Genomic DNA, 21,460 nt, shown 5'->3' with positions numbered 1-21,460 from the left:
TCCGGCGATGGTCCGGCGAGGGCGCGGAAGCCGAGGCAGTGGCTCCGGCGGGATCTAGCCAGGGGACGGGCGCGGACGTCGAGGAGGGGCGGCACCGGAGTTGGGTGGCGGAACTCGCCGGCGTGGGGCGGTGGCGACCTCCGGTGGCGGCGGCGCATGGCGGCGGGGCGGAGGGAGCCGGGCAGCGCTCGGGGCGGCACGGCGCGGCCGGGACGACGCGCGGGGGCGGGCGACCGGCGGCGGGGTCGAAGGGGCGTGGGGCGGCGCGCGGCGGCGGGAACCGGCGGGGCGAGGAGGCGCGGAGGCGACGGCCTGGGGGTCGCCGGCGGGTGACTCCAGCGAGCCGGACGAGGAGGCGGCTGAACAAGGGCTCTGGCGGGCGCGGGCGCTGTCCGGCGAGGCGGACACGGGGACGGGCCCCGATGGGCTCGGCGGGCTTGCCCCGGGACTGGGCGGGCCGCGGCGGCGCTGGAGGAGAGAGAGGAGGCGCGATGCCACTGGCCGGGAGCGGCGGCGGGGTGACGTGGCCGCACTGGATTGGCCGGAGCGAGGTGGCCGGTGGACGCGTCCGGCCGGAGCGGACGTGTCCGGCGGCGCGGAGGAGCGGGGCTAGGGTTTGGACCCGAAATTTCGGAGGGGGGGGTCTATTTATAGATAGAGGGAGCTAGGAGAGTCCAAATGAGGTGCGGTTTTCGGCCACGCGATCGTGATCGAATGGCGGAGAGCATGGAGGGGGTTTTGCTGGGATAGTGGGCTGATTTGGAGGGGTGTTGGGCTGCAAGACAAAAGGGGCTTCGGGCTACGCGGTTAACCGTTGGGGCATCAAACGACCTCCAAATGGAACGAAATTTGACGGACGGTCTACCGGTGCTATACCAAGGCCACTCGGCAAATCTCTGCCCATTCCGAGAACGTTTTTCTCCCGCTCACGAAACAAGGTCTGAGAGGGGCGACGGGCGCGTGCGAGTGTCGGATCGCGAAACGGACAGTGGGGAAAAAGGACCGGATGCAAGTTTTGAAAACATGAGGATGCAATGCAGATGATGACATGGCAAGATGCAGCACGCAAGCAAATGATATGGCAACAACGACGAATAACTGGAAGACACCTGGCGCATCGAATCCGGGGCGTTACAAATACACAGCTTTGCAACAGAAAATACTGGGATCTGAGCTACAGCAAGAAGCAAACACCGCGCTCAAGCAGCCTAAATTGCTAACATATTTATCAATGGAGAGGCGGATGAGCAAGACATATACCAACAAGATTTTTAACAAGTGAGTCAATTGTGTTACCGTCTTATTTGCACAAGCATGAAGGTAGTAGGTGCCATATAGAATGCAATGCAGTTGCCAGCTTTTTGAATTGCTGATATATTGAAAAGTAGCCATTGAGTACAGTGTAATCATGATCTGTAGTTGCCATGTGAAATCAACTATAGTTGCCACGTGGGTTGAACTGTAGTTGACATGTTTAATGAACTGTAGTTGCCATGTGAGAATGACATGCAATTGACATGTGACCCAAAACTGCATTTGCCATGTTTTATGAACTACATTTGCCATGTTAAATGAAATGCACTTGCCAATTAAAATGTTATGCATTTGCCATGTGAAAACATCATACAGTTGCCATGTGGAAACAAACAACACAAGAACAGATGTGGGGAAAAAATCAGGATTTCCATGCCATCATTCATTTTGGATGCCTTTGCTACGTTATGGCCTACATCAACATAAGGTGCTACAAAACATCATATAAGAGTTTAACAAACCACAAAAAACATGCAGATTCCAGTAAAGCGTGCCAGCATGTACACGGCTTACCAGGTGGACGAACATACGGTCAAGGTGTGTTCTCTCTTGGGCATGTCGGATTCAGAACCTGAAGACCCAGACAAAGGAAGGAACTACTTTGTGAAGGCCTCGATAAACGAAGGCGAATACTACTGCCAATGCTGCAAATTCGAACGGGGCGGGATTGTGTGTTGTCACATACTAAAAGTAATGGACATGAACGCGGTCACACGAATGCCCCGCCATTTCATACGGCGGCGATGGACTTGGGACGCTGACGACGCGTTGGGGCCACAAACATCAAATGCAGTTTTGGCTGTGCATGATGAGAGACCTGAGGCAACCATGGAAGCCGTGAGGCACGTTGTGTTGACCAAGAACTATGCTGAACTAATAGATGAAGCATGCAAGAGTGATGAGACAGTGAGGGTGGCAGAAAAACACAGGAAGGCCCTGAAAAGAGAGCTTGATGAGGTCAAAAAGAGGAAAGTTGAAGAAGCCTTACACAGGTTCCCCCGCACCTCAAGTGTGCCTTCGTCCACGGGGCCATCATCTGAAAACTCGGAGGTAGGGTCTGGAACAGCAAGCACACAAACCCAGGTCAGGAACCCGCCCCGTTCCATCACAAAAGGGCATCCAAAAGAGGTGAGATACAAATCGGGGTTGGAGATTCAAGCAAAACACAAGAAAACAAAGAAAGGGACGGGCAATCCGTAAGCAACATTGGAGGACTGTAACTTGGTTGTTGGTCACATTTTTGTAAGGTAGATGTTCTAAATTTTAAAAAATGGGAGAATGACTGTTGATGGGCATCAGAATTTGAAAGAAAATGCCATGAATGAATGACTACAATTGCCCCGTGTGTGGTACTGAATCTGCCATGTTATTTATACTAAATCTGCCATGTTATTTCTACTGAATTTGCCATGCTATTTCTACTGAATCTGCCATGCTTTTCTACTGAATCTGCCATGTTATTTATACTGAATCTGCCATCGCGTAGATTTCCGTTTTTAGTCAACGCATTTTATTACACACATATTGTATTGTGTGCATACTATGAAAAACTAGTTGAAACGATCGCGTGCAAAAAACGCAAGGTAACGACTGCTTATGAACTACCATGCTAATCGATACAGTTAGCAATGCAAAAAACCCAAAAAGCCAAACGAAAAGAACGATTACTTTCACTAACCGTGTCTGATCAACTACATTTGCCATGTTTTCAGGCATCATAGACGCATTCAAAACACCCAACTGGTACTACCAACCACGAACACAAAATAAATACTGAAAACATAAACGTAGCTGCTGTCACACCTAAGTAGGTTCACATCCACACATATATTACAAATATTCAATGTCACTCACACGCCACCACTATATACTAGGCTACGGGGAGATGCAGTCATAACATAGTACACGGACATAGTTTTAAAAGAACAAGTTGATACCTTACATTCCTCAGCAACAGAATGTAAGGTAGGCGTGCGGTATGGAGCACCACGTGGTCACTTGTACTTCTTGTTGGCTTTCTTGACAGCTTTCTCTATGAACTCTCGTGCGTTGGCCCGCATGTTGAAATCTTCATTCCTCAACCAGTTCCATGTGTATATTTTGCGGAGCTCGACGACCATTGCAGCTGTGACGACAGGGACCCGTCAACCTTCCCACTTTGCAAGGTATTCCAATGTGTGAAAGCCACAGTAGTGCCTATAAAAGAAAAGAATCAGGTGAACTCAAGAGAACAGAAAAAATTGTAAACTTCAATGCAGAGGTGTCAAAAGGTTTAGGATTGGTGTAGAGGACACATGAAAAAAAAGAGTAATTACCGGTTTCCTTGCTTCGTAGTCGCGACGTACTCGATTGGAAAATGTCTGATCTGGACCTTTGAGTTTTCGTAGTGACGGTTCCATGTCTCTTTGAGGTTGTTGATGAAGTATTCAGCATGCGTAGTAAGGTCTTCATCAGCTTTTGGACGCATTGAATCAAACACCTCAAATCGTTGGTTCTTTAGGTCAAGGAAAATCGCGTGGTGGTGACCACACTTGTCATCTAGGTTGTCTGGTGAAAGCTCCTGGAACATGGGGAATAGGACCTGCAAGTAAAATAAAGGAAAGAAAAGGCAGAGTTCACATCAAAAACAGAAATGATGTAGTTGGAAAAATGATGTGTAAAGATAGTGCCGGATGCACTAAGAGGTACATGAATGACAAAAGCAGCAAGTGTCCAAAAGTACACCCACGGAGAATGTTTAGTTGCCATGTGTAATTAAAAGAAGTTGCCATCCATGTATGAACAAAGTTGCCCAGTATTTTAGTTAAAGTTGCCACATAAGTTGCATTAAAAAAAGCAGTCAAACTCATTTTACATGGCAGCTGTTGCCACATGAAACATCTGTCACAAAATAGTGTGTAGCCCACATGTGAAGCGTAGCTACTGACAAAACATAGCATGGGAGGAGAATGTGCAAAAAGGAAGGAACACTCACACATTTCTACATTGTGAGCTTGAATTCACCATGCGCCGCAAAATGCTTCCTCAGCATTTTATGGTGGAAGTCACCATCCCATATTTTGCAGGTCACACTATACTGCATGATCGTTTTGTCGGGACAAATATCCATATGCCTGTTGATGAAGTCAATCCCACACGCAACTACATTCTTCGACATTTTACCGAGTGGCCTCATAGACTCGGCAAGATCACCCAGGTCAACGTACGTCGCATCACATTGTATGATCTTGGTTCTGTCCAAACATGAGCTGTATGAAAATGATATAACATGAAAGAATCATGTCTACTAAGTAAAATAGAAATAAAACGTAAACAAAGCATGGCTAGAATAGCAAAAGGAAACAAATAAGAGAAAAGCAAGTGAGGGGTTATGTGGTGTGGACATTACGCTTTCAGCTCCTTCATGTACTTGTTGTTGGACCTCGCATTTCCAAAATGCTTGACAATATCTTACAGTTGGTTCTGCTCCTTTGTGGCCTTGACTTCGGGCTCATAGTCATCCGCGGGTGGTGCGTGAACTACCCTATGCTGCCTCACAGAATCAAGGGTGGCACTTCTAACGGTATCCTCGGTTACCGACTCAGCAGGCACGTTAGAACTTGATTGCCCCTGACCTTGTGAGGACCTCCTCTGCAATGCTGCCTCCTCAACCCTGCGGTAAGCTTCATCAAGTGACGGCGTAATCTCTTCAGGGGTGGCTGCAAGGATGAAACAGTGGGTTAGGATACCTGGAAACAAAACAAGTTTATTGTGAAAGAAAGGGTGCAAAATATGAAATGTAGGTGCAAAAAAATAGTGAGTTGCCATGTGTAGTGCACTGTAGTTGCCATGTGGCAACAACTACAGTTGCCAAGTACATTGAACTGAAGTTGCCATGTTGCAGCGACTCCAGTTGACATGTGCTTGGCGAATGGAATTGCAACATGGCAACAAACTATAGGTGGCATGGTGCAGCAACTCCATTTGCCATGTGCATCAGATGAGATTTGCCATCACAAGTGAGAAACCAAAAAAAGCTTGTGACAAACGTCAGACTAAAAAAATGTAAAAAACAAAATGATAAACACACAAAAAATGTACCTTGCACTATTGGCTCTGCAAACTTCACAGTCTTCCTGCCATCAGCCATTGGCTGCGCCATCATTGGGGCCATGCCTGCCGGGAAAGCAAAGGCAACTGGCATAGGATCTTGCACCACTGGTTCATCTTGACAGTGATCGATGCCAAGGCTACAGCTCGGTGGGGTGAAGGCCATTGGGTGCCTCTCCTCCTTACCAGCCGGATCGCGAGGAAGTTGCTTCACAGAATCCAGGGGTGACAGATCAACAAACATTTCTGCCTCATCTGCTGCAGTATCATCAGGCTTATTGGTAGGGCGGGGCGTGCTGCCAGCGGTATCAACCGCAACTTTCTTGCCAATCTTCTTGTTTGGGCTGTATGGGACACCAATGTTGACTGGGAGCTTAGAAGTGTGCAGATTTAAGCTGGGGTTCTCCACGGCGGGTAAAGACGTCTGCTCCGGACGTTCACCTCCGTCAGTCGTGCCCGGCTTGCCACCTGCGTCAGTTGTACTCCGGACTTCCGTTTTCTCCATAACATTGCTTTTGGCAGGTGGTGGGAACAGTGTGGACGCGGGCACATAACCAGAGTCATCTCTGCTGCTCCTAGCTACAGCTGGTGCGTTGGGTATGTCTGCAGATTGCTTGCGGGGGCTACGCCGCCTAGGTGGAAGACCAGCTCGCGAAACGGTCGCCGTAGCAACCTCTGGACCACCAGAAGCTGGAGCTGTTGTGCCAAGAGTCTCACCTGTGGATGGCATCTCATTCTGAATTGTCACCGCAGCACCTTCTTTTATGGACGCAGAAGTGCCACCAGCCACACGCTTGGAATCCGTATCAGATGAGCGGGAATCTTCCTTGCTTAGGTTGATATCTGGAGCGTCCACTTCAACACTTGCTGATCGGGTGGCATGGGGCACAGCAGCATCCCTCATTGCCAGCAGAGTGGGCAATATCTCAGCAGTCCTGGCAGATATTGACTCATCACCCCCAGATGTACGGATGCCTGTTGTTGTAGCATGCACATCTACAACCGGCGGAGATGGTCGGCTGCTTGCATCAGAGCTAGTGGGAATAGTGGACGGTGCAGCAGCAGTTTTGTCGACTGGCGCCTCATGAACATCTGAGTTGCCACCTGTCGACGGCTTCAAATGAATGCGTTCAAGTGGGTCTCTACAGTTCTGCTTGGTCACGCGTGTGGTAGTCTTCTTCACCCTGCAAGAAAAGTACATGAAGAGTGTAAAAATTCGAACAAAATAGTTGCCATGGTAGCCATCTTAAAAATGAAAAAAATATGTGATGTGCCAGAGCTGCCATTTGAGAACTAGGTATGGATGAGCACACAAGACAATGTAGGGGGGTGGAAGCCAGTGGAAAGCCGGTAGTTGCCATATAAGTGGAATAAGAATTGCCATGTGGCCTAGTTAGCAATTGCCATGCAGAACAAGCAGGAGTTGCCATGCAGCAAAAAAATAGATCATGAGAAAACAACAGTTGCCATATGGGACTGATGGCAGTAGCCCATGTGGCAAGCTGGACAGCTGCATTGAAAACCAGATGGGTAGTTGCCGCATAAATGTATAAACTAAAAAGGTTGCATAAGATCTAGAATGCATCAAGCAAAAATGTAGCACTATGACAATGAAAAAACAGGGATAACGACAATGAAAAAACAGGGATAACCTACTTCTTGACTGTCTTCCTTAAGTCTTCCAACACGACAGGATCCCCGGTGTTGGACATCAATGTACGAGGAGACGACCTAATGGAAGGGGTGTCACCAGCAATGGGAGCACCCTTGTTCAATCGGGCAGAAACACGGGTTGGCGTTGGTGCTTGTTTCTTTGTAACTGCTCGTCCACCCGCTGTCGCCTCACTGCACGTAGAAAAAATGGCAAAAAAGGTACCACGTGTGAGACACAAAAATCATGCCACACTTAGCAAACAATGAAAAAAGGGTCGGTCTGTTAAAAAGGAGAGACAAACAAAACACTAAAATATATGTCGAACCTCTTCCTAGCAGCTACGGGATCGGTCCTAGACCTCTTGCCAACAGAGCCCTGCCCAACATCCTCTGGAGCCCTGCCCCTCTTTGAGGGCGACACCCCCTTGTCTCTCGCAACTGTCTGTTCAATGACTTTCTCCGGTGGGGGGACATCTGATGCAGCCTTGTCCTTCTTACCACCTGCACGAACTTCAACATGTTCATCGTCGTCGGTTTCATGTTGCACATTCTCCATGTCATCATCATCGTCCTTGTCGAGACCAGCATCTCCATCTAGTTCATCTTGCATGTCAGGAAGCTCCTGGGAGCTGTTGTAGTCGTACCGGCCACGGCAACCAGTTGGCCGATGTGTCCGTTCTGCAACAAATGGTGTGAACTGCCTCGCAACCGCGTCGCTGTCAGAGCCATTAAGTGTCGTCCAACCCTCAACCAACTTCCCAAGCAAGCTGGTCATGCCGGAAGCAAACTGCCCAACTAGATGCTCAGCAGGTGCCCTCGCATGTGCACGAAACAAAAAGCAACAGTAACCAACCATATTAGAGTCATGTGCGCAAGAACAAATAAACCAAAACAACCATAGAGATATATCAAAAAAAAGAGAAAAACAATTTCAAAAAACAAAATAAACATCCTTGATTACCTCAGCAGGACAAGATGGAGCTGAATGCACATCCATCCACTTGCCAAAGTTTTGAGGCCCACCAAACACGATGTAGTCTATAGCATGCTTGGCCATCAGCTGGAAATCATCAAAAACAACTAAGATGTAAGAGAGAAAAATAAGGAACAGTGACTAACAATTCATGTATTGCAAAAAAAGAGGGAGAAATAAGAAGTTTCATCACGGATGGCGGAGTTGCCGCGTGGGATTAGACATGGGTGTCATGCGCAGACAGCCATGGCTAACAAGGTATTCATCTCTTGTTAGCCACAGGTGGTTGCCGTATGGGGTTTTTTTCATATGTTATGCAGCATCGAAATTGAACAATGCCGTGCAAGAAAGGAGGCAGAACTAACCTGTAGTTTCCCATATTTCGTCTCAGTTCTCCTGTCTGCGGCAAGCACAGCCTTGACAGTATCGTACGTCCACGCAGAGACATCAAACTTATGTGGAGGCGGCGGGCCACCTATCCCAGTAAAGTCGACGGTGGACAGATCAAGACGATCAACATACATGAGCTGGTATACACAAATAAAAAGAAAATATGTCAGTTGCCATCATGCTATGTTGAAAAAAGAAGCTCATGTAGAGTCCTTCAGTCAACAAGTTGAAGGGGAATGAAGGCAAAAGATTTGCCATCTATCTGTGTTAGTTGCCATCATGCTGTGTTGGCAGTTGTGAAAGTGCAACTATCCCTTGGTGGTTTTGGTAATTCCTAACAACATATAGCTCATTGAGCTAATGCTATTTCAAGATGAATATTTCAGGAAAGCTCAATGATTGGCATGGCATGGATTAGGAAGTGGACCCTTCAAATTGCTAAGGACAAAAGATTGGCTCAAACTCAAAGCACAAGACTCTACATTTTCTATTTTAGTGATCCAATATCACATTGAGTCTATAGGAAAAGGCCAATACTATTAAGAAGGGATGAGGTGTTGCTTAATGAGGGTCTTGCTCAAAATGCTTAGTGATATGCTCCAAAACCCTCCACTACTTTCTCACATCCACAAATATCCAACTCGGCCCCACCGATTCTTTCTATCCGGAGCCACCGAGTTCAGTTGACATAGCCACTGCCAAAAACCCTAGTCTTTTCGGTCTCACCGATAGGGATCTCGGTCTCACCGAGATGGGATTGTAATCTCTCTGTTTCCCTTCGTAACGTTTCGGTCCAACCGAGATGAGCGATCGGTCCCACCGAGATTGCAATGCAAACACTCTGTTTCCTTTTCGTAACGTTTCGGTCCCACCGAGATGAGCGAATCGGTCCCACCGAGTTTGCCTGACCAACTCTCTGTTTGACTATTACCAAAATCGGTTGCACCGAGATTACGTTATGCCCTAACCCTAATATATCGGTTCCACCGAGTTGACATGTCGGTCCCACCGAAACACCTAACGGTCACATTATGAACCAAGTCGGTCTGACCGAGTTCTCTGAATCGGTCCCACCGAGTTTGGTGATTTGTGTGTAACGGTTAGATTTTGTGTGGAGGCTATATATACCCCTCCACCCACTCTTCATTCGTGGAGAGAGCCATCAGAACATGCCTACACCTCCAATACATATTTTCTGAGAGAGAACCACCTACACTTGTGTTGAGGTCAAGATATTCCATTCCAACCACATAAATCTTGATCTCTAGCCTTCCCCAAGTTGCTTTCCACTCAAATCTTCTTTCCACCAAATCCAATCCTATGAGAGAGAGTTGAGTGTTGGGGAGACTATCATTTGAAGCACAAGAGCAAGGAGTTCATCATCAACACACCATTTGTTACTTCTTGGAGAGTGGTGTCTCCTAGATTGGCTAGGTGTCACTTGGGAGCCTCCGTCAAGATTGTGGAGTTGAACCAAGGAGTTTGTAAGGGCAAGGAGATCGCCTACTTCGTGAAGATCTACCCTAGTGAGGCAAGTCCTTCGTGGGCGACGGCCATGGTGGGATAGACAAGGTTGATTCTTCGTGGACCCTCCGTGGACTCGCGCAACCGTTATCCTTCGTGGGTTGAAGTCTCCATCAACGTGGATGTACGATAGCACCACCTATCGGAACCACGGATAAAAAATCTCTGTGTCAACATTGCGTTTGCTCCCTCAAACTCCTCCCTTTACCTTCATGTGCAATTGTTTTACATTCCGCTGCTATACTCTTAGAATTGCATGTGTAGGTTGATTGCTTGACTTGTGCTATGTTGCTAAAATCTGCCAAGAACTAAAATTGGGAAAAGGCTAGATTTTTATTTGGTCAAGTAGTCTAATCACCCCCCTCTAAACATACTTCCGATCCTACAAGTGGTATCAGAGCTTTGGTCTCCATTTGCTTTGATTTCCATAGCTTTTGGTGGTCATAGCCTTGGTTTCATAACCTAGGAGAGTATGGCGTCTAGCGAGGAAAATTACCACCGTAGAGGTCCTTACTTTGATGGTACAAATTTTGCTAGTTAGAAGAATAAGATGAAAATGCATATTCTTGGACATAACCCCGTCGTTTGGGCTATTGTGTGTATTGGCTTGCAAGGTGAATTCTTCGATGGGAAAGAACCTAATCGTGAAGCTACCGCGGAAGAGTTGAAGATGCTACAACACAATGCTCAAGCTTGTGATATTCTCTTCAATGGATTGTGCCCCGAAGAATTCAACAAAATCAGCCGTCTTGAGAATGCAAAGGAAATTTGGGATACTTTGATTGATATGCACGAAGGTACCGACTCCGTCAAGGAATCCAAATTGGATGTGCTTCAAAGTCAACTTGACAAGTTCAAAATGAAGGATGGTGAAGGTGTCGCTGAAATGTACTCTAGGCTTGCTCTCATCACAAATGAGATTGCCGGCTTAGGAAGTGAAGAGATGACCAACAAATTCATCATCAAGAAGATCCTAAGATCCTTGGATGGGAAATAAGATACCGTGTGCACATTGATCCAAATGATGCCCAATTACAAAGATCTCAAGCCAACGGAAGTCATTGGAAGAATTGTTGCTCATGAGATGTCACAGGAAGAGCTTCACAACAAGTCAAGTGGTGCTTACAAAGCCCCGTGTGATGCTCCCACATCATCAAGTGAGAAGCAAACCTTAAATGAAGAATTGAGCCTAATGGTAAAGAACTTCAACAAGTTCTACAAGAGTAGAAGAAAAGAAAGAAGTTCCAAGTCAAGGTCCTACAATGACAAAAGATCTTCTAGTCGTGAGCGAAATTGCTACAATTGTGGAAGACCCGGACACTACTCCAATGAGTGTACGGCCCCCTACAAAAGAAGAGAAGATTCTCCCAAAAGAAGAAGTAGAAGAGAAGAATCACCACCAAGAGAAAGGAGGAGTAGAGATGATCGTTATGAACGAAAACCCTCTCGGAGAAGCAAGGATTCGGAAAGGAAAGAAAAGTCATCAAGGAGCTACACAAAAAGAAGACATCAAGCTCATGTTGGTGAATGGGTATCCGGCTCCGACTCCGACAATCACTCCGAAAGAAGTTATCACTCCGACTCCGAATATACTCAAGATGAAGGTGTTGCCGGTCTAGCACTTGTGTCAACCAACTCCTACGACATATTTGACTCACCAAATGAAGGAATTGGAAGATGCTTCATGGCCAAAGGTCCAAAGGTAACACATCTCGAGTATGTTGATTTCAATAGTGATGAAGATGATTTGCTAGGTGATGATGATTTACTTGTTGACAACTCTAGTGATGAAGACTATGATGAAACGTCAATTAATCATGCTAATCAAGATAAAACGAATGATGATGATAAGAAGGAGATTGAGCGTCTAACTCAAGAACTAAACACTCTTAAGTTAGCTCATGAAACTACCTTGGAAAATCATCGACAACTTTTAAAGACTCATGATAAGCTACGCTTTGAAAAGCTCAACCTTGAGCAAGAGCGTGAATTTTTAAAGGCAATCAATGGTGATCTTCGCAAGAAAAGTTCTTCTTACATTGCCAAGCGTTTACTCTTGTCTACTTACATGCCACAAGTTAAATCTAGTAACAAGAACAAGAAAGATGCTTCATCTAGTAGTAACAACAATCATGCTAAATCCAATGTTGTTGCTTCTAGTAATTCTCTTGATTCCACTAATGATTCTCTTAGCCAAGTTACACTTGAGTAAGAAAATAGCTTATTGAAGGGCATTATAGAGAAAGGTGTTTACAAGAGCCTTGCCGAAAGTAAGCAATTTGAGGAAATTGTGCGCAAGCAAGGAAGACACCGGAAGAATCAAGGTGTTGGTTTTGAACGAAAGTTCAATGCCAATGGAGTTGAGTGGGAAGAAGATCAATACCCCAAGACGAAGTTTGTTCCTCAACAAGAGAAGTATGATCCTACTTCTTTCAAAGGGACACGAGCTCAAGATGATCTTCCACCACAAGACCACAAGCAAAAAGGCAAGGACGAGCTTCAAGAGGAAATTGATGCATATGAAGAAGCACCTAAGGCCTTGGTCAAGTGGGTTCCCAAGACTACATCAAGTTCTACCTCATCAAGTACAACTACAACTCCAAGGATTCCCATCAAGATGGTGTGGATCCAGAAGAAGAAGAATTAGAGAGTTCTTGAGGGTGACTCCGCCAACATACTTCACTCTTATCATTTTGGCAAGGACAAGTGCAAACAACTTCCATATCTTGCACTAGTTCAAGGAGTCACAAACCCTCTTGTTGGTAAGACAAGGGACAAGGTAACCTAATGCTTTCATGGACATCATCTTGTGTATGCATCACTCTATGTCTATGGATATCCTTGTTTGTTCCTTGTGGGACTAACCCGTGTAGGTATTGAAAGTGCAACTCACTCCAAAGGATTGCTCCACATGATCTACATCAACATTGAGCATCTACATCTTCAACACCTACATGAAGTCATCATCGACAAAACCCAAGGTTAGTTCATCCCTCTTAGGGGGGATATCACATCTAGGGGGAGCTTTACTCTAATCAATTGAGCTAAAGCAACTCTAATGGTGTGAACACAACAATGCTTTATGTAAAAGTGGTAACCCCACTTGTGCTTAAACGATGAGTATGACCTATGATCAAATGTTCTCATTTGACTCCTATGTCAATATACTCATATATAGATGACTTAGTCATCGCCAAACTGCTTGATAGATGCTAGAGTGTTTGTGCATGCTTTGTCACATATTTCATTTGCCATTTTATTGTGTGAGCATGTTGGTTGCATATTTTACTCATTCGAGGACATCCATTTGTTGTTTTGATTGTTTGGCTCTTTCTCTTTTGCCAAATGGATGAACAAGAATGCCTAAGAACTCCCTCTAGCTATCTATGCTTTTCTCGTCTCAAACTCTATTCATGCTACATCACAAAGTTTGATCAAGTCAGATTCGAACCACTCTGTGTGAGGAGCACTCGGAGTTCCCAATTCATCATAGACTAAACCTCCAAAACCTCTTTGTGCATCTCGGTCTGACCGATTCATCCTTTTCGGTCCTACCGAGTCACTAAGTTGATCTAGGGTTTTCAATCTCGGTGCAACCGATTAGAACTTTTCGGTCACACCGAGTTGCAGTAACTGCTTGCAGTTTTGCATCTCGGTGCCACCGAATCGTTCCACTCGGTCACACCGACAGGGTCAGGTTATATATACCGATGGGCCAAATTTTGGAAAAAAAAATTCAAACCTCCTCGCCCGCGCGTAACCTACTCTGCCTCCTCGGGTCTCCGGATCGTCCTCTCGTCGCTAGCGACCTCCCGTCGTTGGTCTCTGCCGCCGTCAACGGAAATCTCCACTGCTGTTGCCGCCGTAGCAAGTTCGTCGCCGAACTAGGGTACGAACTTGAACTTTGTGCTAATCCTTAACTCCGATTCTTAGCACATTGCTTTGCCATGATTCTTGCCATGATTGAAATCATCCTGTCCAGCGAAAACATCCCGTAGATTAGTTTTGATTTGAAAATTTAGGGTTAGATCTCCGCCGAATTCGTCTCGGACCGACCGAGTTGTAGAAATCGGTCTCATCGATTTTGGCTTAGGCCAGTGCACATGCGTTTTCGGTCTGACCAAAAATTGCAAATCGGTGTGACCGAGTTCGATTCTCTGTGAAACCCTAGCAGTCTCGGTACCACCGAACTGTGACTCGGTCTGACTGAGTTCACTAGTTTAGGTTCCAAAAGCTGCTTCGGTATCACCGAGTTTACAAATCGGTAGATCCGAAATGCTTTCTGTGAAGAACTAAAACTAAGTTTTTAAGTCATCCATTTTGCAAAACTCGTGTACTTTGTGATGCTCATCTACTCTACCTCATCTATAACCTATTCACAGGGTCTGCTGTCAGAGTATTTGCAGAGATGTCGACCAGAGTGATAGTCAGAACAGGTCCGAGCAACAGGTGCAGATGAGTGAGGGTTCAGATCCCTCTAGCAGCTATGATGAAGGCAGCAGGAGCACTCCAAGCAATCTACCAAAGGCTGCCACCAGGACTAGGAAGAAGAAAACTTCTGACTCTGAGGATGAAGATTATGTGGTTGTTGAAGATGAAGCCACTTCAAAGAAAAAGGTGTTGAAAAAGGAGTATGGCACAGCTGCTGCAACAAAGCCTGGACTGAAAACAAAGGCTCCAGCAAGAAGAGTTCCAATGTCAAAACCCAGAGCCTCCACTCAAGAAACAATGGAGTTCACTCTTGAACCCAAGGAAACTGGAGATGGCAAGAAGAGAAAAGAAAGGGTCAAGAAGACCATTGCCAGAGTTATTGGGAAGCCATCAATTATGAGAGAGTCTGAAGAAGAGGAAGAGGAAGAGGATGCTGCACCAGCACCCAAAGCACAAAAGCTTATGGGAGATGCAATTAAATCAGGGGCTGCTCCTTCAAAGCCCAAAGCTGCTCCCAAGGCTGCTGCTCCAGCTCCAAAACCAAAACCCAAGAGAAGCACCAGGAACATACCTGCTGAAGAGAAGAACAAGGCCCCAGTGCCTCAAACTGCTGAAGAAGAAGATGATGATTCTGTTGTTTTGAGAAAGCTGAAGCCCAAGATCCCTGACCACACTGATGCACACCCAGTTGCAAAGAACATGAAAATCAGGAAGGATGCAGGATTAAGACTATGGAGACAGTCTGATCCATATGCTATCAGGAGAAGGATTGCTGTGGACTACAGATTTCACACTAAGGAACGGCAGGACTTCTATGAGACTATTCTGCTTGACAAGAAGCCCATTGTGTGATATGAGATGGGTTGACTGGGAATTCATCAAGGAAAATGAGGATCACTTCCCTGGTGTGCTTGATAGCTTCAAGGCATGTGGGGTGGACACTCTTGTTGCCCAGAAGCTCACCAAGTGGAATGATGAGCTCATCATGCAATTCTACTCCACTGCACACTTCTATCCAGATGGAAGGATAGTATGGATGTCTGAGGGTACTAGGTACCCGTCTACAGTTGAGGAATGGGCCAAGCTTATAAATTCTCCTGAGGAACAGACTTGGACATTTATGCAGAGAAGAAGAAAGACCACAACACTATGGCCAACATGTACAAAGATATCCCAGATGCTGCTTTGGATACACATAAGTTTGGATCTGTACACTACTTGTTGTCTGGTCTGCCAACCATAAACTGGATCTTAAGGCACACACTGCTACCCAAGTCAGGTGATCACAAGATGATCAGAGGACATGCCATCAACTTGCTGCACATATTTGATGTCCCACAGAAGTTCAAAGTTATGAGCCTGATTGTAGAGACAATCAAGAGGACTGCTGCTGACCAGAAGAGAAGTTGTAGGTATGCCCCACACATTCAGGAGCCCATCAACTCAAAGATGGGCACAGGCACATATCTTTTGGACAAAGAGCACCTGCCCATCTATCCTGAATTTGAAGATAACACAGTAGTGATGAATGAGAATGAACCATCTTCAGCTCAAGCACATGAAAAGAGAGAGAAGGCTAAGGCAGAGAAGGCTGCAAAGATGCCAAGTAGAGGAGGCATCTCAGGTATTCTTGAAGAGCAAGCAAGACCAGCTTGGATATCTGATCCAATCCACCCTGAGGATTGAGAAGGGCTTGGCCACCTTGACCAAGAACCAAGAGAGTCTGGAGAGGATCTTTGAGCAGAAATTCTATGACCTTGATGTCAAGGTAACAGAAATCCAAACTGCAGTTGAGCAACTTCAGGAGGAAACATAGGAGAAGAAGGGCAAGTCTACCACAGATGCTTTTGCTAGAGTGCCCAGAGGACAGAAATCTGCTGCAGTGCCAGTGACAGACACCAGAGCTACAGCATCAGCACCAGCAGCTCCAGCTCCAGTTCCACCTCCAGCAGCTACTCCACCAGCTCCAGCTACTTCATCTGAAGCCTTCGTCCTTGGAGTTCTCTCAACACCACCTCCCGAAGATCAAGCCTGAGAGTCATTTAGCACTATGAATTTTTGAACTTTTTGGTAACTTGTTGCCAAAGGGGGAGAAAAATGTATAGATCATAGGCTTCGAGAGAGAGTGTTGCCTTTTTATTCTCTCTTTGCACTTATTTGGTTTGGTTTGAAACTTTATGTCCTTGTGAGATACTTGTTTGATCATGTGTTTGATCATATGCTACCCTTAATGCTTGTTGGATGATATTATCTTTATATCCTCTTATGATCATTCACTTTGCTTGGTGATGAGTGCATGTGTTTTAATTTCTATCATTTTGAGCGCTCCACCAAGATGTATGTGACATGGAAGAGTAACCCATGATCCTAATCGATTGTGCATTTGCATTCAAAAGAAAATTTTAAATAATGCACAAATTTAGGGGGAGCTCTTGCTTATCACATTCTTCTCAAAGCGACGATGTTTTTCAATCTTATCACTTGTCGAAGCTTTGATATATATGTTGTCATCAATTACCAAAAAGGGGGAGATTGAAAGTGCAACTATCCCTGGGTGGTTTTGGTAATTCCTAACAACATATAGCTCGTTGAGCTAATGCTATTTCAAGATGAATATTTCAAGAAAGCTCAATGATTGGCATGGCATGGATTAGGAAGTGGACCCTTCAAATTGCTAAGGACAAAAGATTGGCTCAAACTCAAAGCACAAGACTCTACATTTTCTATTTTAGTGATCCAATATCACATTGAGTCTATAGGAAAAGGCCAATACTATTAAGAAGGGATGAGGTGTTGCTTAATGAGGGTCTTGCTCAAAATGCTTAGTGATATGCTCCAAAACCCTCCACTACTTTCTCACATCCACAAATATCCAACTCGGCCCCACCGATTCTTTCTATCCGGAGCCACCGAGTTCAGTTGACATCGCCACTGCCAAAAACCCTAATCTTTTCGGTCTCACCGATAGGGATCGGTCTCACCGAGATGGGATTGTAATCACTCTGTTTCCCTTCGTAACGTTTCGGTCCAACCGAGATGAGCGATCGGTCCCACCGAGATTGCAATGCAAACACTCTGTTTCCTTTTCGTAACGTTTCGGTCCCACCGAGATGAGCGAATCGGTCCCACCGAGTTTGCCTGACCAACTCTCTGTTTGACTATTACCAAAATCGGTCGCACCGAGATTACGTTATGCCCTAACCCTAATGATATCGGTTCCACCGAGTTGACATGTCGGTTCCACCGAAACACCTAACGGTCACATTATGAACCAAGTCGGTCTGACCGAGTTCTCTGAATCGGTCCCACCGAGTTTGGTGATTTGTGTGTAACGGTTAGATTTTGTGTGGAGGCTATATATACCCCTCCACCCACTCTTCATTCGTGGAGAGAGCCATCAGAACATGCCTACACTTCCAATACATATTTTCTGAGAGAGAACCACCTACACTTGTGTTGAGGTCAAGATATTCCATTCCAACCACATAAATCTTGATCTCTAGCCTTCCCCAAGTTGCTTTCTACTCAAATCTTCTTTCCACCAAATCCAATCCTATGAGAGAGAGTTGAGTGTTGGGGAGACTATCATTTGAAGCACAAGAGCAAGGAGTTCATCATCAACACACCATTTGTTACTTCTTGGAGAGTGGTGTCTCCTAGATTGGCTAGGTGTCACTTGGGAGCCTCCGTCAAGATTGTGGAGTTGAACCAAGGAGTTTGTAAGGGCAAGGAGATCGCCTACTTCGTGAAGATCTACCCTAGTGAGGCAAGTCCTTCGTGGGCGACGGCCATGGTGGGATAGACAAGGTTGCTTCTTCGTGGACCCTTCGTGGGTGGAGCCCTCCGTGGACTCGCGCAACCGTTACTCTTCGTGGGTTGAAGTCTCCATCAACGTGGATGTAAGATAGCACCACCTATCGAAACCACGGATAAAAAATCTCCGTGTCAACATTGTGTTTGCTCCCTCAAACTCCTCCCTTTACCTTCATGTGCAATTGTTTTACATTCCGCTGTTATACTCTTAGAATTGCATGTGTAGGTTGATTGCTTGACTTGTGCTATGTTGCTAAAATCTGCCAAGAACTAAAATTGGAAAAAGGCTAGATTTTTATTTGGTCAAGTAGTCTAACCACCCCCCCCCCTCTAGACATACTTTCAATCCTACAAGTTGCCATCTTGTTATGCTGATAGTTGCCACAAGCTCAACATCATGCTTGCCATGCAGATTGTATAAACAGAGAGTGGATGTATGAAATGAACACTTTTTTGTGTTGTTGAAAAATGCTATTGCCTTGTAGGCAGCAACCACAGATGCCATAGATCAAACAGAGGTCACTTTCACATGTAAACAATTCACATAAACAATGAAAACAAAAGGGTTGACATGCATGATCTTGTACGGTTCACACTTATAAACAGCTGACATGTTGATTTGGGAAAACATTCAACCGTGGTAAGAGTATTTGCAAAAGAGTAGGGAAAAATACCATTAAGTGCAGGCGACAGCCCTTTTGGTACTTCTTGTTTGAGAATGCATCATGCAGGAAGGCCGCGATGAATTTACACCAATTCATGTTCTTCACGTCTTTCAGCTTCGCCTACACGACACAAATTTTAGGACAAAAAGTTGCCGCATCAGCATTCAAAATGAAATCATAAAAAAACTGGCAGTGACTAGCTTCCAGATGACATCAAAATCAAAAGAATGAAGGAAGAAAGAAGTAGAGAGAGAGCATTCACCAGGATGGGGAAGCACTTGTTGCTTGGGCGAAGAGATGTGGTAGGCGCAAAAACAGGTGAGATCAGGTACATGAGGAGTTTCATCTTAAAAACCTCGCCATGGGTTTTCATGCCCTCCAGCGAAGTTGCCAGCACAGTCGTATTCGGCATGGATGCCATCCCAGGAAACAAACGGGCGAACAAGGCTTCCTCGATCTTATTATTCACCTCATACGGGACTTTGATTTCTCCACGGGGCACACCCAAAGTGCAGAACACGGATTCCTCGTCCAAAGGCAGTCTTCCACGTCCCGGAATGACAAATTCCCTGGAGGCAGGATCATAAATCTCACCGAGCCAGTCGCATATAGGGTTCACTAGGTTCTTGCACCGAACATCCATCAGAGCCTGCATCCCCATCTCACCAGCAGCTCCCTTCTGCTCGTCAGTAAATCCCTCGGTAAATATAGTCAGGCGTTCTTGTGAAGCCCTATTGCGATAACGTTTCTTCTTCTGCATAACAGATAAAGGATCATTTGTTGCCATGTTTCAATGTCGTGAAAATTTGGTTTCTAACGGAAGATTACAAACTCAATGTGACATTAAAACATATGGGGGTGGAAAGTGACCTCGTCGCCATCTTTTGTCCGACCAGTTGCGCGATTCTGTTGCGGTAACTCCATGAAGTCATCATCGTCGTCTTGATGGTCGCCACGAGCCATTGTGCTAAGGTAAGAACAAAACACACATTAAGGTGAAATGGAAACATAGCCGACAAATACAGAAAGAAATGCGTAAAGTAAAATTTCACTTGATATCTTTGATGAACAAAAAATGAAAACTCTAATGGTTGCCCCAAAGTTTAAGCATCTGAAGAGGGCAGTAATTGCCATGTGCTGAACATGCACAAAAAGGCAGGAAAAAATCAAAATGGAAAAGCAATTGCAGAAGCATGGCAAACTGGACGTGTATGAGCTTATGAAGGAGGCAGTTGCCAGCTAGCAGAATCTACTTGCCATATTGGCTCAATTGAAAGTGGCAAATGAGGCAGATCATAGGAACACCCCCCCCCCCCGGCTCCCCCTAGGATTGTCCAACATGAAATGTGGCAACTGAACACATTGACTTCAAAAAAATGTACAGATCGTAAGGCACTTTAAAAATGTTCAAGTTGCCATGTTAGCACAAAGGCACTCCAAAAAAAGGCAGACATCTTCCACTGCGCAAACATATAATGTGGCAACTCGCGCCCTGGCCTCATATAAAAATAGTTGCCATGTGTTCACAAGCAATGTACTAGGTTCAAGTTGCCATGTTAATGCAAGGCACTTTAAAAAAAAGGCAGACAAGTTCCACTACACAACATCTAATGTGGCAATTCACACCCTGGCCTCATATAAAAAATGAGTTACCATGTAATACAGCCAAAAATGTTCAAATATCACAAGTCAGCATGGCAAAACACAAACTAAGTCTATAGTATAGTGAATTTGCCATTATCCTGCCTATAACATGGCAACAGCCATAGTGTGTTCACAAAATTAGTTTCCACATGGAAAGCATATTTGTGGCAACTGACACGGTTGATCAGGAAATTAGTTGCCATCAGTGAAGATAGTTGTTGAAAAATGCCACGGCTGTCATTATCCTACACTTTGAAATGCACCTAACTAGATCTAGGGTTCATTCGCAACTATCATACCCTGAAATTTAACAACAAAAAACTCCCTACACTAATGGCCATAGCATTCCGAAGCAATACATAACTAACATCTAGAAAAATCGTCGGCTCAATCGCAAGGCAGAACCCGGATGTGGCTGCGCACAGGCCGAGCCACACCGGCATGGCTGCCACCGCGGCGGCGACGAAACTGCGCAATGCCGCCCTAAACGGCAAGCACCGGACTCCACCGCCGACGGGGACGCTGGAGCACCGCGAAACCGCCGGAATCTCGACGAATCTCGAGCGGAAATTAACCACAGAGGGAGGGGGCGGAAATGCAGGCAGGAATGTGAGCGTAGGATGGAGCATTACCTTCAATCTACGGCTCTCCGGCGACGACGCTCTGGTCCGGCGAGCCCCACCAACGGCCGCGAATGTCGTCGACTCTTCCGGCTCCGCCGTCGCCTTCTCCTCTCGGCTTCTCCTCCAATCAAATGCAACTAGTGTGGATGGTGGGTTGGGGGAGTAATGAATGGGAGGGGAGTAATGGAACCGTGAAGGGAGGGGGGCGAAGTGGCGAGACGTGGTAGACGGCAACCGCAGTCGGGCATGGCGTGCGGGCACGACAGCAGTTCCACCGCACGCCCCGACTGGCAACCGTTGACCGTGAAGAGAAAACCGGCGTGCGGGCGAACTCCCTCACA

The 21,460-nt window shown here is 46.0% G+C and overlaps 2 protein-coding genes across 2 annotated transcripts; both read right to left on the bottom strand.

Moving 5' to 3' along the window:
• Nucleotides 1-3,034: 3,034 nt before the first annotated feature.
• On the bottom strand, nucleotides 3,035-7,912 carry LOC109755469 (uncharacterized). Its single transcript, XM_020314374.4, has 7 exons — nucleotides 7,383-7,912; nucleotides 7,060-7,248; nucleotides 5,395-6,587; nucleotides 4,703-5,012; nucleotides 4,289-4,547; nucleotides 3,630-3,895; nucleotides 3,035-3,510 (listed from the first exon to the last, which is right to left on the bottom strand). Exons 1-4 carry the CDS (start codon nucleotides 7,910-7,912, stop codon nucleotides 4,765-4,767), a joined length of 2,160 nt encoding a protein of 719 aa, XP_020169963.1. The 3' UTR covers nucleotides 3,035-3,510; nucleotides 3,630-3,895; nucleotides 4,289-4,547; nucleotides 4,703-4,764.
• Nucleotides 7,913-7,987: 75 nt separating this feature from the next.
• LOC123494210 (uncharacterized) lies at nucleotides 7,988-19,926 on the bottom strand. Its single transcript, XM_045229181.2, has 5 exons — nucleotides 19,723-19,926; nucleotides 19,115-19,606; nucleotides 18,862-18,972; nucleotides 8,395-8,556; nucleotides 7,988-8,116 (listed from the first exon to the last, which is right to left on the bottom strand). Exons 1-5 carry the CDS (start codon nucleotides 19,813-19,815, stop codon nucleotides 7,988-7,990), a joined length of 987 nt encoding a protein of 328 aa, XP_045085116.1. The 5' UTR covers nucleotides 19,816-19,926.
• Nucleotides 19,927-21,460: the final 1,534 nt, after the last annotated feature.

The sequence above is a fragment of the Aegilops tauschii genome, chromosome 5, assembly GCF_002575655.3.
Source record: "Aegilops tauschii subsp. strangulata cultivar AL8/78 chromosome 5, Aet v6.0, whole genome shotgun sequence".
Classification (NCBI taxonomy): domain Eukaryota; kingdom Viridiplantae; phylum Streptophyta; class Magnoliopsida; order Poales; family Poaceae; genus Aegilops; species Aegilops tauschii.
This window is presented reverse-complemented; position numbering and strand designations above follow the sequence as displayed.

Bases quoted from the DNA above. Each gene is read 5' to 3' on its own strand.
- LOC109755469 (XM_020314374.4), bottom strand. From the start codon at position 7,912: ATGGTTGGTTACTGTTGCTTTTTGTTTCGTGCACATGCGAGGGCACCT. The intron at 7,249-7,382 runs GTTCGACATATA...TTCTACGTGCAG, and splicing joins CCCGTAGCTGCTAGGAAGAG to TGAGGCGACAGCGGGTGGAC. The intron at 6,588-7,059 runs GTAGGTTATCCC...CTTTTCTTGCAG, and splicing joins TTAAGGAAGACAGTCAAGAA to GGTGAAGAAGACTACCACAC.
- LOC123494210 (XM_045229181.2), bottom strand. From the start codon at position 19,815: ATGGCTCGTGGCGACCATCAAGACGACGATGATGACTTCATGGAGTTA. The intron at 19,607-19,722 runs GTCACTTTCCAC...TCTGTTATGCAG, and splicing joins GGACAAAAGATGGCGACGAG to AAGAAGAAACGTTATCGCAA. The intron at 8,117-8,394 runs GTTAGTTCTGCC...GATGATTTCCAG, and splicing joins CGAAATATGGGAAACTACAG to CTGATGGCCAAGCATGCTAT.